This window comes from Entelurus aequoreus, linkage group LG14, assembly GCF_033978785.1.
Source record: "Entelurus aequoreus isolate RoL-2023_Sb linkage group LG14, RoL_Eaeq_v1.1, whole genome shotgun sequence".
Classification (NCBI taxonomy): Eukaryota; Metazoa; Chordata; class Actinopteri; order Syngnathiformes; family Syngnathidae; genus Entelurus; species Entelurus aequoreus.
Window position 1 is genome coordinate 51,916,221 of NC_084744.1, and position 19,636 is coordinate 51,935,856.

At 37.1% G+C, this 19,636-nt stretch overlaps 1 protein-coding gene across 2 annotated transcripts in view; it reads right to left on the reverse strand.

Moving 5' to 3' along the window:
• fstl4 (follistatin-like 4) overlaps nt 1-19,636 on the reverse strand; it is a 404,450-nt gene that overhangs the window by 19,265 nt on the left and 365,549 nt on the right. For both annotated transcript variants that reach the window (XM_062070160.1, XM_062070161.1), the window contains 2 exons: nt 6,708-6,842; nt 6,183-6,209 (listed from right to left, as the gene is read on the reverse strand). In XM_062070160.1, coding sequence (XP_061926144.1) covers nt 6,183-6,209; nt 6,708-6,842 — 162 coding nt within the window. The remainder of the gene's footprint in view (nt 1-6,182; nt 6,210-6,707; nt 6,843-19,636) is intronic.

Sequence of the window (19,636 nt, forward strand, 5' to 3'; positions counted from 1 at the left end):
TAGAAAGTAGTAACATGTCGGACTAGGATGTAGGAACATGGAGTAATATGTAGTAGCATGTTGTAACATGCAGTACTGGCATGTAGTACCACGTAGTAGAAAGTAGTAACATGTCGGACTAGGATGTAGGAACATGGAGTAATATGTAGTAGCATGTTATAACATGCTGTACTAGGATGTAGTATAATGTAGTAGAAAGATGTAGTAACATTTCGTAGTAGGATCAATCGATCAATGTGTAGTACCATGTTGTAGCATGTAGTAACATGCTGTACAAGGACGTGGTATCATGTAGTAACATTGAGTAACATGTATTGCATGAATGTAGTATGACGTAGTAGCATGTATTACTAGTATGTAGTATCATGTAGTAACATGTAGTAGGATGTAGTAGGATGTAGTATTATTTAGTATCATGTAGTAACGTGTAGTACATGAATGTAGTATGACGTAGTAGCATGTATTACTAGCATGTATTATCATGTAGTAGGATGTAGTATCATGTAGTAGGATGTAGTATTATTTAGTATCATGTAGTAACATTGAGTAACGTGTAGTACATGAATGTAGTATCACGTAGTAGTATGTATTACTAGTATGTAGTATCATGTAGGAACATGTAGGATGTAGTAAGATGTAGTATTATTTAGTAGCATGTAGTAACATGTAGTAGGATGAAGTAGCATGTAGTAGTATGTATTAGTATGTAGTGACATGTAGTAGCATGTATTACTAGTATGTAGTATCATGTAGGAACATGTAGTAGGATGTAGTATCATGTAGTAGGATGTAGTATTATTTAGTATCATGTAGTAACATGTAGTAGGATAAAGTAGCATGTAGTAGTATGTATTAGTATGTAGTGACATGTAGTAGCATGTATTAGTATGTAGTGACATGTAGTAGCATGCAGTAACATGTATTACTAGTATGTAGTATCAGGTAGTAGGATGTAGTATTATTTAATATCATGTAGTAACATGTAGTAGGATAAAGTATCATGTAGTAGTATGTATTAGTATGTAGTGACATGTAGTAGTATGTATTAGTATGTAGTGAAATGTAGTAGCATGTATTACTAGTATGTAGTATCATGTAGGAACATGTAGTAGGATGTAGTATTATTTAGTATCATGTAGTAACATGTAGTAGGATAAAGTATCATGTAGTAGTATGTATTAGTATGTAGTGACATGTAGTAGCATGTATTAGTATGTAGTATCATGTAGTAACATGTAGTAGGATGTAGTAACATGTAATAGGATGTAGTATCATGTAGTAACATGCAGTAGCATGTAGTATCATATAGTAACATGTAGTAACATGTAATAGGATGTAGTATCATGTAGTATCATGTATTAGTATGTAGTGACATGTAGTAGCATGCAGTAACATGTATTACTAGTATGTAGTATCATGTAGTAGGATGTAGTAGGACGTAGACAAAAATGTTGTAGGATGTAGTAGTATGTAGTGACGTGTAGTAGCATGTAGTAACATGTAGTAGGATGTAGTATCATATGGTAGCATGTATTAACTTGTAGTAGGATGTAGTATCATGTAGTAGTATGTATTAGTATACAGTGACATGTAGTAGCATGTAGTAGGATGTAGTAGCATGTAGTAACATGTAGTAGGATGTAGTATCATGTAGTAGCGTGTAGTAGCATGTAGTAGTATGTACTACATACTACATGTTGTAACATGTAGTAGCATGTTGTAACATGTATTATTAGTATGTAGAATCATGTAGTAGGATGTAGAAACATGCAATAGCATGTAGTATCATGTAGTAGTATGTAGTAGTATGTAGTAACATGAAGTAGGATGTAGTAGCATGTAGTAACATGAAGTAGGATGTAGTAACATGTAGTAACATGTAGTAGGATGTAGTATCATGTATTAGTATGTAGTGACATGCATTACTAGTATGTAGTATCATGTAGTAGGATGTAGAAACATGTAGTAGCATGTAGTAACATGTATTAGTATGTAGTAGCGTGTATTACTAGTATGTAGTATCATGTAGTAGGATGTAGAAACATGTAGTAGCATGTATTAGTATGTAGTGACATGTATTACTAGTATGTAGTATCATGTAGTAGGAAGTAGTAGCGTGTTATACTAGTATGTAGTATCATGTAGTAGGATGTAGAAACATCAATCAATCAATCAATGTTTATTATTAGTATGTAGTGACATGTATTACTAGTATGTAGTATCATGTAGTAGGATGTAGTAGGACGTAGTAGCATGTATTAGTATGTAGTGACATGTATTACTAGTATGTAGTATCATGTAGTAGGATGTAGTATCATGTAGTAGCATTAATTACTAGTATGTAGTGACATGTATTACTAGTATGCAGTATCATGTAGTAGCATTAATTACTAGTATGTAGTGACATGTATTACTAGTATGTAGTATCATGTAGTAGGATGTAGAAACATGTAGTAGCATGTATTAGTATGTAGTGACATGTATTACTAGTATGTAGTATCATGTAGTAGGATGTAGAAACATGTAGTAGCATGTATTAGTATGTAGTGACATGTATTACTAGTATGTAGTATCATGTAGTAGGATGTAGTATCATGTAGTAGCATTAATTACTAGTATGTAGTGAAATGTATTACTAGTATGTAGTATCATGTAGTAGGATGTAGAAACATGTAGTAGCATGTATTAGTATGTAGTGACATGTATTACTAGTATGTAGTATCATGTAGTATCATGTAGTAGCATTAATTACTAGTATGTAGTATGATGTAGTAACATGTAGTAGGATATAGTATCATGTAGTAGCATTAATTACTAGTATGTAGTATGATGTAGTATCATGTAGTAGGATATAGTATGATGTAGTAGCATTAATTACTAGTATGTAGTATGATGTAGTATCATGTAGTAGGATATAGTATCATGTAGTAACATGTAGTAGCATATAGTAGTATGTATTAGTATGTAGTGACATGTATTACTAGTATGTGGTATCATGTAGTGGATGTAGTAGCATGTAGTAGTATGTATTAGTATGTAGTGACATGTAGTAGGATGTAGAAACATGTAGTAGGATGTAGTAGCGTGTATTACTAGTATGTAGTATCATGTAGTAACATGTAGTAGGATATAGTATCATGTAGTAGCATTTAGTATCATGTATTAGTATGTAGTAACATGTAGTAGCATGCAGTAACATGTATTACTAGCATGTAGTATCATGTAGTAGGATGTAGTAACATGTAGTAGCATGCAGTAACATGTATTACTAGCATGTAGTATCATGTAGTAGGATGTAGAAACATGTAGTAGCATGTATTAGGATGTAGTGACATGTATTACTAGTATGTAGTATCATGTAGTAGGATGTAGAAACATGTAGTAGGATGTAGAAGCGTGTATTACTAGTATGTAGTATCATGTAGTAACATGTAGTAGGATATAGTATCATGTAGTAGCATTTAGTATCATGTATTAGTATGTAGTAACATGTAGTAGCATGTAGTAACATGTATTACTAGTATGTAGTATCATGTAGTAGGATGTAGAAACATGTAGTAGCATGTATTAGGATGTAGTGACATGTATTACTAGTATGTAGTGACATGTATTACTATTATGTAGTATCATGTAGTAGGATGTAGAAACATGTAGTAGGATGTAGAAGCGTGTATTACTAGTATGTAGTATCATGTAGTAACATGTAGTAGGATATAGTATCATGTAGTAGCATTTAGTATCATGTATTAGTATGTAGTAACATGTAGTAGCATGCAGTAACATGTATTACTAGTATGTAGTATCATGTAGTAGGATGTAGTAACATGTAGTATCATGTAGTAGGATGTAGTAACATGTAGTAGCACGCAGTAACATGTATTACTAGCATGTAGTAATATGTTGTAGGATATAGTATCATGTAGTAGCATTAATTACTAGTATGTAGTATGATGTAGTAACATGTAGTAGGATATAGTATCATGTAGTAACATGTAGTAGGATGTAGTAGCATGTAGTAGTATGTATTAGTATGTAGTGACATGTATTACTAGTATGTAGTATCATGTAGTAGGATGTAGTAGGACGTAGAAAAACATGTAGTAGGATGTAGTAGTATGTATTAGTATGTAGTGACATGTAGTAGCATGTAGTAACATGTAGTAGGATGTATTAGTATGTAGTGACATGTATTACTATGTGGTCTGTAGAATTTGCACCTGGCTCGCTGACAACAAGCTATCCATCCACTTGGGTAAAACAGAATCCATCCTGTTTGGGTCCCACATCAAACTTAAGAGAGTCAATCACTTCACCATAAAAGTAGGTGACAGTGTCATCACCAGGAAAGATGAGGTCACCTACCTAGGTTCCATTCTAGAGGCTAACCTTTCCTGTGATAAAATGGCAACCAAGGTAATCAAAAAGGTTAACCAACGAACGAGATTTCTCTACAGAATTTCCTCTCTGGTCAACAAAAGCACCTTGAGGATTCTGGCGGGAAATCTCGTTCAACCCTTTTTCGATTACGCATGCACCTCCTGGTACCCTAGCACCTCCAAAACCCTCAAATCTAAACTCCAAACATCTCAGAACAAGCTAGTCAGGTTACTTCTAGACCTCCACCCCAGATCCCACCTCACTCCTACCCACTTCTCTAAAGTGGGCTGGCTCAAGGTGGAGGACAGAGTTAAACAACTTGCACTGAGCCTAGTCTATAAAATCCGCTACACCTCCCTGATACCGAAGTACATGTCAAACTACTTCCTTAACGTAAATGACCGCCATAACCACAACACCAGGGGGTGCTCCACTAACCACGTTAAACCCAGATTCCGAACTAACAAAGGTCTTAACTCATTCTCTTTCTATGCCACATCAATGTGGAATGCGCTCCCAACAGGTATAAAAGAAAGGGCATCTCTATCCTCCTTCAAAACCGCTATAAAAGTTCACCTCCAGGCAGCTACAACCCTAAACTAACACCCTCCCCGGATTGCTAATAATCAAATGTAAACAATCAAATGCAGATTCTTTTTCTTATGCCTTCTGATCTCTCTCTCTCTCTCTCTCTATGTCCACTACTTGATGTCCATACCCCCCCCCCACCCCACCCCCCCTCCACACTCCTGATTGTAAATAATGTAAATAATTCAATGTGATTATCTTGTGTGATGACTGTATTATGATGATAGTATATATGATAGTATATATCTGTATCATGAATCAATTTAAGTGGACCCCGACTTAAACAAGTTGAAAAACTTATTCGGGTGTTACCATTTAGTGGTCAATTGTACGGAATATGTACTTCACTGTGCAACCTACTAATAAAAGTCTCAATCAATCAATCAATCAATGGTATCATGTAGTAGGATGTAGTAGGACGTAGAAAAACATGTAGTAGGATGTAGTAGTATGTATTAGTATGTAGTGACATGTAGTAGCATGTAGTAACATGTAGTAGTATGCATTAGTATGTAGTGACATGTATTACTAGTATGTAGTATCATGTAGTAGGATGTAGTAGGACATAGAAAAACATGTAGTAGGATGTAGTAGTATGTATTAGTATGTAGTGACATGTAGTAGCATGTAGTAACATGTAGTAGGATGTATTAGTATGTAGTAGCATGTAGTAGCATGTAGTAGGATGTATTAGTATGTAGTAGCATGTAGTAGCATGTAGTATCATGTAGTAACATGGAGACGACAGTAGATGGACTTGTGAGGTTATTTACAAACAAGACAAAAAATTTAAAATAAAAGGATGATAAACGTTTTACTGCGTTACTTACCTTGTATATACTGTGTGTATATATATATATATATATATATATATATATATATATATATATATATATATATATATATATATATATATATATACATACATACACATATATATATATACATTCTCGTTACTACATGCTACTAGAATGAATGTATTTACATCACAGCTGCACAAAAGATGCATGCATATAGTAAAATAATATAGTAAAAATATAGTAAAATATGTATGATTAATGTAAAAAAATATGATCATTGTAAAATAATTATGATTATTGTAAAAGACGTAATATTATATTTATTGTAAATGAATTATGATGATTGTAAAAGGTATGAATATTTTAAGAGATGCATGGTGATTGTCAAAGACGCATGAATATTGTACAATTGTTTACCTTCTTCCCTCCACAGAATGTTGGCAACTGCATCAGACGGGAGAAAGAAAAGAAAAAAAAAAGATGAAAGAGGAAGAAAAGATACATTTTTCTTTGAAATGTAAGATGAAGACACGGTCATTATACGTCATGATCATTTTCCAAACCAAAGATCTCATTGCAAAACATATAATAAAGATCATTTCGAGTACAGGAGTGTTGTGTATTTTCAAACTTAATGCAAACAACCGTGGTCAAAGATCATCTATAGCAAAGGAATGTTGACGTGTTTCTAAGAACCAAATCAAAGATCATCTCCAGTACAAAAGTGCTCTTGTGTTTTTAAGAACTCATTGCAAAAATAGAGAATATAGAATATAAATGTTGGCGTGTTTTTAAGAACCTACTGCAAGGAAACACTAGTCAAAGATCATCTATTAAAGAGGTGTTATTAGAAAAAAACCAGTGAGATGCTCTACTCGGATTTCTGAGCACGTTTGTGGGGGAGGCAGCTTCTCCCTCCGAGGCAACAACTGAGGAACTCACGCGTCTTCTTGGCCGAGTCCTCCACAAACAAGGAGGAGATGTCCTCGTCCACGCCCACCTCGTTCTTGGCCATGCAGGTGTAGGCGCCCGTGTCCTCGTAGCGCACGCTGCCGATGAACAGCTCGCTGCCGTTTGCTGCGAGGACAAACACACGCCCAGATTTAATATCAATATTCCGCCAATCAGGAAGCAACGTCAAGTGTAACCTTTTACTATGAAGCCACGCTGTTAAATAAGCAGGGGCGTCCGTGATAGCGTTGCTTGGAAGGCAACGTATGTTGCTCCAAAACCTGTGTGTACCTTTCAGCATTAATGGTGCCTTCACACTTTTCCACTTTGCATCAGTCCATTTTAGATGAGCTCGGGCCCAGGGAAGCCGGCGGCGTTTCTGGGTGTTGTTGATAAATGGCTTTCGCTTTGCATAGTAGAGTTTTAACTTGCACTTACAGATATAGCAACAAACTGTAGTTACTGACAGTGGTTTTCTGAAGTGTTCCTGAGCCCATGTGGTGATATCCTTTACACACTGATGTCGCTTTTTGATGCAATTCCGCCGGAGAGATCAAAAGTCACAGGCTTGTTGCTTACGTGCAGTGATTTCTCCAGATTCTCTGAACTTTTTGATGATATTACGGACCGTAGATGGTGAAATCCCTAAATTCCTTGCAATAGCTTGTTGGAGAAATGTTGTTCTTAAACAATTTGCTCGCGCATTTGTTCACAAAGTGGTGACCCTCGCCCCGTCCTTGTTTGTGAACGACTGAGCATTTCACGGAAACTGCTTTTTATACCCAATCATGGCACCCACCTGTTCCCAATTAGCCTGTTCACCTGTGGGATGTTCCAAATAAGTGTTTGGCGGGCGTTCCTCAACTTTCTCAGTCTTTTTTGCCACTTGTGCCAGCTTTTTTGAAACAAATTCCAAATGAGCTAATATTCGCAGTCCATTCAATTGAATATAAGTTGAAAAGGATTAGTAAATCATTGTGTTTTGTTTTTATTTACAATTTACACAACGTGCCAACCTCATTGGTGTTGTTTTTCGTATATTGAGTTGTTTACGTTTGAGACCTGAGGCGATGGTGCAGATGCTCTCTGAACTTTGGAGGGGCGGGGGCGGGAGTGTAGTGGCGGGTTAGTGACGGCGAATGGGGGGCCATCCTGGAGGGACCACTTTGCTGATGGTGTGGCGAAGGAACATGAAAGGCAGCCGCAGCCCTTTGACACCTTTCTAGAAACATCCATAGACGCTCTTAGGAGCATCAAAGCACTTCTTGATGAAAAACCACAAAGGCGTGTATGCTACGGCATGATTGGTTGGCGCGTCTGTGTGACATAATCACACATGTTGACATTTAAAAGCTTTGCGATCATACCTAATTACATTGTCCACCTTATGGAAGAATCAGTCATTTACTAGAACATTACCCCGGAACCTTCCATGGGCCGGCTATCTGTGCTGTGACCCTCTGGCCCGAGGATTGATTGAAGCTAAATGAAATAAATGACCGGCACACTGGCCGTGACTCGGACGGCAGAAGTCGAATTGAACCAGGAACCCCTTAAATTTCTGAGCCCCTCCACCCCAAAAAGCTAGCATAAAACGTTAGCATGCTAACATTAGCATTAAGACATAGGAAAAGTTAACGTTCCTCTAAGATGGCACCAAATATCAAAAGCCCTCATTTTTATGTATAACAACTAGAAATTGCAAAACATTTTGCGTACAAAACGTTACCATGCACATGTTAGCATGATAACATAGGAAAAGTTAGCGTGCTTCTGAGATGGCACAAATATTGAAAGCCATTTAAACGAATACAATTTGAAAAAAACAAAAAACGTTAGCATGATAAAATTTTATGCTAACTTTTTTTTTCTTCCAAGATGTAGTATCAAAAGCCCGGAGTTTTGGGTCTAACGAATACAATTTACAAAAAAAAATAGCATAAAATGTTAGCATGCAAACGTTAGCATAACATAGGAAAAGTTATTGTACTTCTGAGATGGCACCAACTACCAAAAGCCATGATTTTTAGATTTGAAAAAAATTTAATTAGCAAAAAAAGCTAGCAAAAAAGTTAGCATGATAACATAGGAAAAGTGAGCGTACTTCCAAAATAGCGCCTCGTATCAAAATCCATGATTTTTAGATTTAAATGAAGACAATTAGCAAAAAAGTAAGCAAAAAAAGGTTAGCATACTGATGCTTACTTTAGCATTTAGAATAAGTTAACATAGTTCTAAGATGATGTCAAGTATCAAAATCCATGATTTTTTAGGTTTGACGAATAAAAATGGCTAAAATTTACCATGCAAACGTTACCATGCAGACGCTAGCATGATAACATAGAAAAAGTTATCGTACTTCTGAGATGGCACCAACTACCAAAAGCCATGATTTTTACATTTGAAAAAAAAAAATTGCTAAAAAGCTACCAAAAAAGTTAGCATGCTAATGTTAGCATGATAACGTCGGCATACTTCTAAGATGGCGCCAGGTATCAAAACCCACAGTTTTTAGGTTTAAAAAAATAAAATTAGTATCAAAAGCCACAGTTTTTAGGTTAAAAAAAATAATTAGCTAGAATTTTAGCATAAAACACTAGCATACAAACGTTAGCATGATAACATAGGAAAAGTGAGTATACTTCCAAAATAGCGCCTCGTATCAAAATCCATGATTTTTTAGGTTTAACGAATAAAAATTGCTAAAATTTTTGCATAAAAGACGTACCATGCAAACGTTACCATGCAGACGTTAGCATGATAATATGGGAAAAGTTAGCGTACTTCTGAGATGTCGCAAATATCAAAAGCCATGATCTTTCGATTCAAACGAATACAAATTGCAAAAATGCTAGCAAAAAAACATTAGCATGATGACATTTTATGCTAGCTTTTTTTTTCTTCTAAGTCATAGTACCAAAAGCCCTGATTTTTAGGTCTAACGAATACAATTTACAAAAATATTAACGTAAAACATTAGAATTCAAATGTTAGCATAACATAGAAAAAGTTATCGTACTTCTGAGATGGCACCAACTACCAAAAGCCATGATTTTTACATTTGAAAAACATTTTTTTTGCTAAATCGCTAACAAAAAAGTTAGCATGCTAATGTTAGCATGATAACGTGAGCATACTTCTAAGACCCACAATTTTTAGGTTGAAAAAAATTAATTAGCTAAAATTCTAGCATAAAACACTAACATGCAAACGTTAGCATGATAACATAGGAAAAGTGAGTGTACTTCCAAAATGGAGCCTCGATCAAAATCCATGATTTTTTAGGTTTAACGAATACAATTTGCTAAAATTTGCAGACATTATCATGATAACATTGGAAAAGTTAGTGTACTTCTGAGATGGCACCAACTATCAAAAGCCATGATTTTTACATTTAAAAAAAAAAAAGTGCTAAAAAGCTAACAAAAAAGTTAGCATGCTAATGTTAGCATGATAACGTCGGCATACTTCTAAGATGGCGCCAAGTATCAAAACCCACAGTTTTTAGGTTTAAAAAAATAAAATTAGTATCAAAAGCCACAATTTTTAGGTTAAAAAAAAAAATTTGCTAAAATTTTAGCATAAAACACTAGCATACAAACGTTAGCATGATAACATAGGAAAAGTGAGTATACTTCCAAAATAGCGCCTCGTATCAAAATCCATGATTTTTTAGGTTTAACGAATAAAAATTGCTAAAATTTTTGCATAAAAGACGTACCATGCAAACGTTACCATGCAGACGTTAGCATGATAATATGGGAAAAGTTAGCGTACTTCTGAGATGTCGCAAATATCAAAAGCCATGATCTTTCGATTCAAACGAATACAAATTGCAAAAATGCTAGCAAAAAAACATTAGCATGATGACATTTTATGCTAGCTTTTTTTTTCTTCTAAGTCATAGTACCAAAAGCCCTGATTTTTAGGTCTAACGAATACAATTTACAAAAATATTAACGTAAAACATTAGAATTCAAATGTTAGCATAACATAGAAAAAGTTATCGTACTTCTGAGATGGCACCAACTACCAAAAGCCATGATTTTTACATTTGAAAAACATTTTTTTTGCTAAATCGCTAACAAAAAAGTTAGCATGCTAATGTTAGCATGATAACGTGAGCATACTTCTAAGACCCACAATTTTTAGGTTGAAAAAAATTAATTAGCTAAAATTCTAGCATAAAACACTAACATGCAAACGTTAGCATGATAACATAGGAAAAGTGAGTGTACTTCCAAAATGGAGCCTCGATCAAAATCCATGATTTTTTAGGTTTAACGAATACAATTTGCTAAAATTTGCAGACATTATCATGATAACATTGGAAAAGTTAGTGTACTTCTGAGATGGCACCAACTATCAAAAGCCATGATTTTTACATTTAAAAAAAAAAAAGTGCTAAAAAGCTAACAAAAAAGTTAGCATGCTAATGTTAGCATGATAACGTCGGCATACTTCTAAGATGGCGCCAAGTATCAAAACCCACAATTTTTAGGTTTAAAACAATAAAATGAGTATCAAAAGCCACAATTTATAGGTTTGAAAAAATTAATTAGCTCAAATGTTAGCAAAAAAACGTTAGCATGATAACATAGGAAAAGTGAGCGCACTTCCAAAATGGCGCCTTGTATCAAAATCCACGATTTTTAGGTTTAAATGAAGACAATTACCAAAAAAGTAAGCTAAAAATGTTAGCATGCCAATGCTTACTGTAGCATTTAGAATAAGTTAACATACTTCTAAGATGATGCCAAGTATCAAAATCCATATTTTTTTAGGTTTGACAAACACAATTAGAATTTTTTTTAGCATAAATCATTAGCACGCTAATGTTAGCGTGACGAGAATTTGGCGCCAAATATTGAAAGCCATGATTTTTGCGCTTTAACGAATAGAAGCAGAAAAATCTGTTAACATAGAAGAAGTTGACATACTCCTGAGATGTGGTAAAACCATACTTGCTAACCCTCCCGTTTTTAGCGGGAGAATCAGCGCCTCTCCCGACAACCTCCCGGCAGAGATTTTCTCCCGACAAACTCCCGGTATTCAGCCGGAGCTGGAGGCCACGCCCCCTCCAGCTCAATGCGGACCTGAGTGGGGACAGCCTGTTCTCACGTCCGCTTTCCCACAATATAAACAGCTTGCCTGCCCAATGAACAGAGAAGTTAAACAGGACAATACTGCCATCTAATGGATAGCCATCGGAACACTGAAATTCAAGTATATATATATTTTTTCTATGTAAATAAAAAATATATATACATATATATACATATATATATATATATATATATATATATATATATATATATATATATATATATATATATATATATACATATATATATACATATATATATATATATATATATATATATATATATATATATATATATATACACATATATATATACATATATATATATATATATATATATATATATATATATATATATATATATATATATATATATATATATATATATAGCTAGAATTAACTGAAAGTCAAGTATTTCATACACATATATATATATATATATATATATATATATATATATATATATATATATATATATATATATATATATATATATATATATATATATATATATATATATGAAATACTCGAGTTGGTGAATTCTAGCTGTAAATAACCACGCCCCCAACCCCCCGCCCCCCACCTCCCGATATTGGAGGTCTCAAGGTTGGCAAGTATGGGTAAAACATTTAAAAAAATGTTAGCATGGAGAGCTAACATGCTAGCACATGACCAGAAAAGAGTGAAGTGAAGTGAAGTGAATTACATTTATATAGCGCTTTTTCTCAAGTGACTCAAAGCGCTTTACATTGTGAAACCCAATATCTAAGTTACATTTAAACCAGTGTGGGTGGCACTGGGAGCAGGTGGGTAAAGTGTCTTGCCCAAGGACACAACGGCAGTGACTAGGATGGCGGAAGCGGGGATCGAACCTGCAACCCTCAAGTTGCTGGCACGGCCGCTCTACCAACCGAGCTATACCGTCCCAAAAAGAGGACATACCAAAAGTAGCGAGGCAGTTCTATAATGCTTCTAGACCAAGTCTGCTATTTATTTATACTAACCATGAGGGAGTCGACGTGATTTGACGCAGTTAGCGCGTCTGTGGCGCCCGTGTGACATAATTACACGCGTTGACATTTTGAAGTGCAATATTTAAACGCAACATCGGGGGGGAAAAAAAGAATCCACACTTTGCCGTCATACCTTAATTACGCTTCTGGCACATATTGGAACAATCACTCATTAAATTAGTCTTTGATTTGCCAGCCTGTAGCAATTAGTGCTGCTAATTAAGCTTTGAACCCGGTAAGGGAGCGAGTGGAGCATGGACCCCTGGGGGACCTCAGCCAGCGTTATTGGGCCTCCTTAAAGGCCTACTGAAATGAATTTTTTTTTATTTAAACGGGGATAGCAGATCTATTCTATGTGTCATACTTGATCATTTCGCGATATTGCCATATTTTTGCTGAAAGGATTTAGTATAGAACAACGACGATAAAGATTGCAACTTTTGGTATCTGATAAAAAAAAGGCTTGCCCCTACCGGAAGTAGCGTGACGTAGTCAGTTGAACATATACGCAAAGTTCCCTATTGTTTACAATGATGGCCGCATGAAGTGAGAGAGATTCGGACCGAGAAAGCGACAATTTCCCCATTAATTTGAGCGAGGATGAAAGATTTGTGGATGAGTAAAGTGCAAGTGAAGGACTAGTGGGGAGTTGAAGCTATTCAGATAGGGAAGATGCTGTGAGAGCCGGGGGTGACCTGATATTCAGCTGGGAATGACTACAACAGTAAATAAACACAAGACATATATATACTCTATTAGCCACAACACAACCAGGCTTATATTTAATATGCCACAAATCAATCCTGCATAAAAACACCTGCGTGTTTGTTATGCTAGCTCCTAGCTCCTCTGCTAGCTCCTAGCTCCATAGAACACGCCAATACAATTCAAACACCTGATCAACACACACAATCACTCAGCCCAAAAGACCGTTTACCTAACCCAAGGTTCATAAAGCTTATATATTTTTAAAAAGTTACGTACGTGACGCGCACATACGGTCAAGTTATCGAATGTTTAGCAGCCAAGGCTGCATACTCACGGTACCTGATATTCAGCTGGGAATGACTACAACAGTAAATAAACACAAGACATATATATACTCTATTAGCCACAACACAACCAGGCTTATATTTAATATGCCACAAATTAATCCTGCATAATAACACCTGCGTGTTTGTTATGCTAGCTCCTAGCTCCTCTGCTAGCTCCTAGCTCCATAGAACACGCCAATACAATTCAAACACCTGATCAACACACACAATCACTCAGCCCAAAAGACCGTTCACCTAACCCAAGGTTCATAAAGCTTATATATTTTTAAAAAGTTACGTACGTGACGCGCACGTACGGTACGGTACGTGTTATGCTAGCTCCTAGCTCCTCTGCTAGCTCCTAGCTCCATAGAACACGCCAATACAATTCAAACACATGATCAACACACACAATCACTCAGCCCAAAAGACCGTTCACCTAACCCAAGGTTCATAAAGCTTATATATTTTAAAAAAGTTACGTACATACGCAAAAAAAAGCCAAAGCTGCATACTCACAGTAGCACGTCTGCGTCTTTGTCATCCAAATCAAAGTAATCCTGGTAAGAGTCTGTGTTGTCCCAGTTCTCTACAGGCGTCTGTGTATCCAAATCAAAAGTCCTCCTGGTTAGAGTCTCTGTTATCTGAGTTCTTCCATCTTGACTGCATCTTTCGGGAATGTAAACAAAGAAGCGCCGGCTGTGTACTGTTGTGGCTGACTACGTTCGAAAAATACGTCCATTTCGCACCGACAACTTTCTTCTTTGCTTACTCGGCTTCCTTCTCTATAATGCAATGAACATGATTGAAACAGATTCACGAACACAGATGTCCAGAATACTGTGGAATTATGAAATGAAAACAGAGCTTTTTCGTATCGGCTTCAATGTGGAAGGCATACCCGTGTTCGTCGGGCTACGTCACACGCATACGTCATCCTCAGAGGCGTTTCGAACCGGAAGTTTAGCGGCAAATTTAAAATGTCACTTTATAAGTTAACCCGGCCGTATTGGCATGTGTTATAATGTTAAGATTTCATCATTGATATATAAACTATCAGACTGCGTGGTCGGTAGTAGTGGGTTTCAGTAGGCCTTTAATGAAAAAATGTACTCCCTCCAAACATGATTTTCTGGAGTTGTCTGCTCACTGCAGAAATAAAAAAAATAACATTTCTTTTTAAGAGTTAAAACTAGTGCAATAATTTGTGCGATTAATCGCAAAAAATATTGCACTAATCAAGTGAATTAATCAGGCAAATTATTTTGTCTGCAAAAAAATGAAATGTATGAAATGCGTTAAATTTATATTAAATTCTGACAGTAATAGTGCTTTGTGTCATAAAAAAATAAATAAAGAAATAACAAAATAAAAATATATATACGTTAGGTCAGGAAAAAACACAGGCTATTACATCCCTACAAGCCTGTTTCACAGGTTTCTCTGCTCTTCAGGGGATTTCAGGAATAAAACACAGAAGCTATTTCATCCCTACAAGCCTGTTTCGCAGGTTTCTCTGCTCTTCAGGGGATTTCAGGAAAAAAACCACAGAGGCTATTTCATCCCTACAAGCCTGTTTCACAGGTTTCTCTGCTCTTCAGGGGATTTCAGGAAAAAAAACACAGAGGCTATGTCATCCCTACAAGCCTGTTTCACAGGTTTCTCTGCTTTTCAGGGGATTTCAGGAAAAAACACAAGCTATTTCATCCCTACAAGCCTGTTTCGCAGGTTTCTCTGCTCTTCAGGGGATTTCAGGAAAAAACACAGAGGCTATTTCAACCCTACAAGCCTGTTTCACAGGTTTCTCTGCTTTTCAAGGGATATCAGGAAAAAACACAAGCTATTTCATCCCTACAAGCCTGTTTCGCAGGTTTCTCTGCCCTTCAGGGGATTTCAGGAAAAAACACAGAGTCTATTTCAACCCTACAAGCCTGTTTCACAGGTTTCTCTGCTCTTCAGGGGATTCAGGAAATCCCCTGAAAAGCAGAGAAACCTGCAAAAGTGGCTTGTAGGGATGAAATAGCATGTTTCGCAGGTTTCTCTGCTCTTCGGGGGGATTCAGGAAATCCCCTGAAGAGCAGAGAAACCTGCGAAACAAACTTGTAGGGATGAAATAGCCTCTGTGTTTTTTCCTGACCTAACGTATATTCCGCTCTACCCCGGTATTGAGCACTGTATAACGGATAAACCACAGACACCTTGACTATATATATATATATATATATATATATATATACATACAAAAAAACATTTAAAACCAGCTAACGCTACATTTTATTTAAAATAGCAGTATATATATATATATATATATATATATATATATATATATATATATATATATATATATATATATATATATATATATATATATATATATATATATATATATATATATGTGTGTGTAGTGTTAGCTGGATTTAATTGTTTTTTTCTTTTTTTTTCTGAAGCTGCTGCGCCTTTCACTGAAGTTTAATGCACGCCTCACATGTTAAAACCCCCCGCCTATTAAAATTAGGCATGGCCCGATACACCATTTCCTCTTCCGATATTGATACCGGAGCCTTCAGTATCAGCCGAATCCGATATTAAGCTGATTGTTGTATGATTTAGTCTAGGGTTGTCCCGGTACCAAAATGTATTTCGATACTTTTCGGTACTTTTCTAAATAAAAGGGCACCACAAAAAATGGCATTATTGGCTTTATTTTAACAAAAAAATCTTAGGGTACATTAAACATACGTTTATTATTGCAAGTTTGTCCTTAAATAAAATAGTGAACATACAAGACATCTTGTCTTTTAGTAGTAAGTAAACAAATAAAGGCTCATAATTTAGCTGCTGACATATGCAGTAACATATTGTGTCATTTATCATTCTATTATTTTGTCAACATTATGAGGGACAAACTGTAAAAATTAAGTACTAATCTACTTGTTCATTTACTGTCAATGCTAACTTTCTCTTTTAACATGTTCTATCTACACTTCTGTTCAAATGTAATAATCACGTATTCTTCTGTTGTTTGATACTTTACATTAATTTTGGATGATACCACACATCTACAATTCCCGCCTTTAATGCTGAGTGCCAAGCAGGGAGGTAATGGCTCCCATTTTTCGTAGTCTTTGGTATGACTTGGCCGACACTCTTAACCACAAAAGAATTGATTCGTTCACAAATGCCCCATCTGCCATTCACACCACTTCTTTGACTACGTGTTTTAAAAAAAAAATCAGTTAAAGCTCCAATGATCGTCACACACACACACTAGGTGTGGTGAAATTAGTCCTCTGCATTTGTCCCATCACCCTTGATCACCCCCTGTGAGGTGAGGGGAGCAGTGAGCAGCAGCGTGCGCCACGCTCGGGAATCCATTTGGTGATTTAACCGCCAATTCCCGCCTTTGATGCTGAGTGCCAAGCAGGGAGGTAAGGGCTCCCATTTTTTGTAGTCTTTGGTATGACTCGGCCAACACTCTTAACCACAAAAGAATCGATTCGTTCATGAATGCCCCATCTGTCATTCACACCACTTCTTTGACTAAGTGTTTAAAAAAAAATTCAGTTAAAGCTCCAATGATCGTCACACACACACACTAGGTGTGGTGAAATTTGTCCTCTGCAATTGACCCATCACCCTCACCCCCTGGGAGGTGAGGGGAGCAGTGAGCAGCAGCGCGCACCACGCTCGAGAATCCATTTGGTGATGTAACCCCCAATTCCAGCCCTTGATGCTGAGTGCCAAGCAGGCACCCATTTTTTGTAGTCTTTGGTATGACTCGCTCGGGGTTTGAACTTGGCCGACACTCTAACCACAAAAGAATCGATTCGTTCATGAATGCCCCATCTGCCATTCATTCCACACCACTTCTTTGACTAAGTTTAAAAAAAAAATTAAGTTAAAGCTCCAATGATCGTCACACACACAGTCGGTGTGGTGAAATGTGTCCTCTGCATTTTTACCCATCACCCTCACCCCCTGGGAGGTGAGGGGAGCAGTGAGCAGCAGCGTGTGCCGCGCTCGGGAAATCCATTTAGTGATTTAACCCCCAATTCCAGCCCTTGATGCTGAGTGCCAAGCAGGGAGGTAATGGGTCCCAATTTTTGTAGTCTTTGGTATGACTCGCCCGGGGTTTAAACTTGGCAGACACTCTAACCACAAAAGAATCGATTCGTTCACAAATGCCCCATCTGCCATTCACACCACTTCTTTGACTACGTGTTTTAAAAAAAAAATCAGTTAAAGCTCCAATGATCGTCACACACACACACACACACTAGGTGTGGTGAAATTAGTCCTCTGCATTTGACCCATCACCCTTGATCACCCCCTGAGAGGTGAGGGGAGCAGTGAGCAGTAGCGTAATGGGTCCCATTTTTTTTGTAGTCTTTGGTATGACTTGGCCGACACTCTTAACCACAAAAGAATCTATTCGTTCACGAATGCCCCATCTGCCATTCACACCACTTCTTTGACTAAGTGTGAGGTGAGGGGAGCAGTGAGCAGCAGCGTGCGCCGCGCTCGGGAAATTCATTTGGTGATTTAACCCCCAATTCCAGCCCTTGATGCGGAGTGCCAAGCAGGGAGGTAATGGCTCCCATTTTTTGTAGTCTTTGGTATGACTCGGCCGACACTCTTAACCACAAAAGAATTGATTCGTTCACAAATGCCCCATCTGCCATTCACACCACTTCCTTGACTACGTGTTTAAAAAAAAAAAATCAGTTAAAGCTCCAATGATCGTCACACACACACACACACACTAGGTGTGGTGAAATTAGTCCTCTGCATTTGACCCATCACCCTTGATCACCCCCTGAGAGGTGAGGGGAGCAGTGAGCAGTAGCGTAATGGGTCCCATTTTTTTTGTAGTCTTTGGTATGACTTGGCCAACACTCTTAACCACAAAAGAATCTATTCGTTCACGAATGCCCCATCTGCCATTCACACCACTTCTTTGACTAAGTGTGAGGTGAGGGGAGCAGTGAGCAGCGGCGTGCGCCGCGCTCGGGAATCCATTTGGTGATTTAACCCCCAATTCCAGCCCTTGATGCTGAGTGCCAAGCAGGGAGGTAATGGGTCCCATTTTTTGTAGTCTTTGGTATGACTCGGCCGACACTCTTAACCACAAAAGAATTGATTCGTTCACAAATGCCCCATCTGCCATTCACACCACTTCTTTGACTACGTGTTTTAAAAAAAAAATCAGTTAAAGCTCCAATGATCGTCACACACACACACACACACTAGGTGTGGTGAAATTAGTCCTCTGCATTTGACCCATCTCCTTGTTCACCCCGAGAGGTGAGGGGAGCAGTGAGCAGTAGCGTAATGGGTCCCATTTTTTTTGTAGTCTTTGGTATGACTTGGCCGACACTCTTAACCACAAAAGAATATATTCGTTCACGAATGCCCCATCTGCCATTCACACCACTTCTTTGACTAAGTGTGAGGTGAGGGGAGCAGTGAGCAGCGGCGTGCGCCGCGCTCGGGAAATTCATTTGGTGATTTAACCCCCAATTCCAGCCCTTGATGCTGAGTGCCAAGCAGGGAGGTAATGGCTCCCATTTTTTGTAGTCTTTGGTATGACTCGGTTTGAACTCACAACCTCCCGGTCTCAGGTCGGACACCCTAACCACAAAAGAATCGATTCGTTCATGAATGCCCCATCTGTCATTCACACTTCTAAGTGTTTACATTTTTTTTTACACCACTTAAATGTTCGTTAGCACAAAAAAACTCTCCATTGATGAGAAAAAACTGTTGTCA